At 46.2% G+C, this 2,500-nt stretch overlaps 1 protein-coding gene across 4 annotated transcripts in view; it reads right to left on the reverse strand.

The window, feature by feature from the left end:
* jmjd1cb (jumonji domain containing 1Cb) overlaps nt 1-2,500 on the reverse strand; it is a 113,913-nt gene that overhangs the window by 29,817 nt on the left and 81,596 nt on the right. For all 4 annotated transcript variants that reach the window (XM_047817688.1, XM_047817690.1, XM_047817689.1 and 1 more), the window contains one exon: nt 2,356-2,469. In XM_047817688.1, coding sequence (XP_047673644.1) covers nt 2,356-2,469 — 114 coding nt within the window. The remainder of the gene's footprint in view (nt 1-2,355; nt 2,470-2,500) is intronic.

Below are 2,500 nucleotides of genomic sequence, written 5' to 3' on the forward strand. Positions count from 1 at the left end.
TTTGCTAAAATTGACTCACAGACAAAATGACAAATTTCCAAAGAAAAGTGGGGAGAAAATCAGGAATAATCGCGTCATAATCGCACTAAAGGCTTCGAGCAGGAACATTACAGTATCACTGAAAATGTTGGAGGACGTAAGGAGAAAAAAATCATACATTTACCCGATAGATCTGGATGGAGCGCACTGACATCATGGATACTGGGGCTCCTGTTGCTATGGCAATACTATGTATGTGTGTGAGAGAAAGGCTTGTTGCTGGGGTAATAAAGGTGTGTGTGTGTGTGTGTGTGTGTGTGTGTGTGTGTGTGTGTGTGTGTGTGTGTGTGTGTGTGTGTGTAGGAAGAAGAGCTCTTTCCACGATAAGGTGCACCTTGACAGTGCGCCGTGTTCAGTACAGAAACAAACCTCAGATGCAGTATAAGACATTTTGTGCTGTTTATTTGTGCAGGCTGTAAATGTGGTCACAACAGTAACATGAGTGTCTGTAACAATGAGGATGTGATGTACCAGGGCTGAGCCTGTGCCAGTGTAATGTATGTCACACACACACACACACACACACACACACACACACACACACACACACACACACACACACACACAGTCTTGTGGTGTAACTACCTGGCACAGTGGCATTAAGCATCTCTACATTCTTCTACAATATGGAGGCGTTATTCCGAAGTGGATATAATCCTGTGCTCTTCAGGTTTGACGCAGCAACACGAGAGCTCACTTTTTCCTCCCTAACCACACACTCAGTTCCTTTTCCTCCCCCTCTTTCTCCTTTCCTTCTCCAGCTCTCCAGCCAGTTGGCTTCGTACACAGAGGCTCTATTGTAGCCTTTATGCCGAACAGATTGCAATGGTTCAGCCCTCCCACCAACCCCCAACCCTTCAGTGGTGCAATGTGGAGTGAAGGCAGGAGGGTGTCATGCTTCTTGCCACAGTGTATGATGACACCTTCCTCCTGAAGCCTGCAAACCAGTAGAGTCTGAGGAACGTTCATCTTAGAGGCTTTGGATTATTAATGTACTGAGATGGAGAGAGAGAAAGTCATCACCATGTTTACTTGTAATGTCCTATAGAGTGATCACATTCCCCAGTGGTGTGCATGCTGTGCCTCTGGATGCAGAGACAGTATGTTGTCTCGTGTTCACCAGCTCTCTCATTACCCAGCCTGATAGTTTTTACATTACAGACTCATCCATTGTGAGTCGGCGAGGAGCTGTGGTGATTTTGTGTGTGTGTGTGTGTGTGTGTGTGTGTGTGAGAGAGAGAGAGAGAGAGAGAGAGAGAGAGAGAGTGTGTGTCCATGTGCAAGCCTCTTTTTTTAAAGGCCAGGCAGTCTGACAAGAACATAGTGTTCTGCTGAGCACTGGGAGAAACTCGAATGAAAACAGGGTCTAAAATTGGCCCTGCAGGGGATGGCACATCACACATCGATTTGCTTCATTTGTTATAAAAACCTTCACATGGCAGAGTTGCTGTTTATTTCTCCTCCATTTTTTCCCCACGCTCCTTTTTAAAACAGCACCAGCTCAGGAAATTACAAGCGGTTGCCTACACGAACGAGATTAAGGGTGAGAATCGGTGAAATGATAATTAATAGCAGCAAGGTCAGCTGGAGCTGGGACACCTCTGCAGTAATTACCCCTATAAAAGGACACTGGCATGATGGGGAAGTGCATGATGCTGATGTGTAAGAGATCTGCTGCAGCACACTTCTACGTGCAGTCAGGTGTTATGGCCATTTTAGAAAGAGGAAGCGAGCTGGAGCTCGAATTTGCTGGCAGATGGCTTTTCATTATCTGTTCAGCGAAACGGTGCAGAGTGCAAAAGATAGTGGGACTAAAACCCTGCGTGGATATAAATCAAGCAGCACAGGAATACTACAGAGATTCCCTCTTCCCATCTGTCTGATGTGTTTGCTTCTGTCATCGTGCGCTGTCATTCGTTTTCCCCCAAACACTGCGATAATTAAGGAGTTTGAGAGAGCAGAGCAATGAGGAACGATAGAGCTGGAGCTCCATTTACACTGTCATCTGGAGGCTATGGATGTAACAATGTGTGTGTCAGAGGGACAAAAAAATCACCTGCTGTTATAATGCTCAAGAAAGGACTAATTCCTCTGCAGTGAGATGGAGAATCTGTCATAGAGGACAGGCGAATGTAAACTGTGTGCAGGCGAGACTGTTCCATGGTATGAGGTTACCTAGCATTACTGAGTAAACACAAGGCTGATTCACTGAGGCTCTCGTCAGCTTTTTAAATACAGCACTGAAATATAGGCCACACACACACACACACACACACACACACACACACACACACACACACACACACACACACTCACCTGATAGGGCTGGCATGCACCGTCATCGGTCAGGAAGTCCAGCTGTCTGTCGGAGAAGAATTCCACAGCGGTGATGGAGCCCAGAACACTTTTTCCTACCAGAGGCTTGAATGTCTGTGGAGAGAGAAACACACACTGCATTATA

This window comes from Tachysurus fulvidraco, chromosome 8 (assembly GCF_022655615.1).
Source record: "Tachysurus fulvidraco isolate hzauxx_2018 chromosome 8, HZAU_PFXX_2.0, whole genome shotgun sequence".
NCBI lineage: Eukaryota > Metazoa > Chordata > Actinopteri > Siluriformes > Bagridae > Tachysurus > Tachysurus fulvidraco.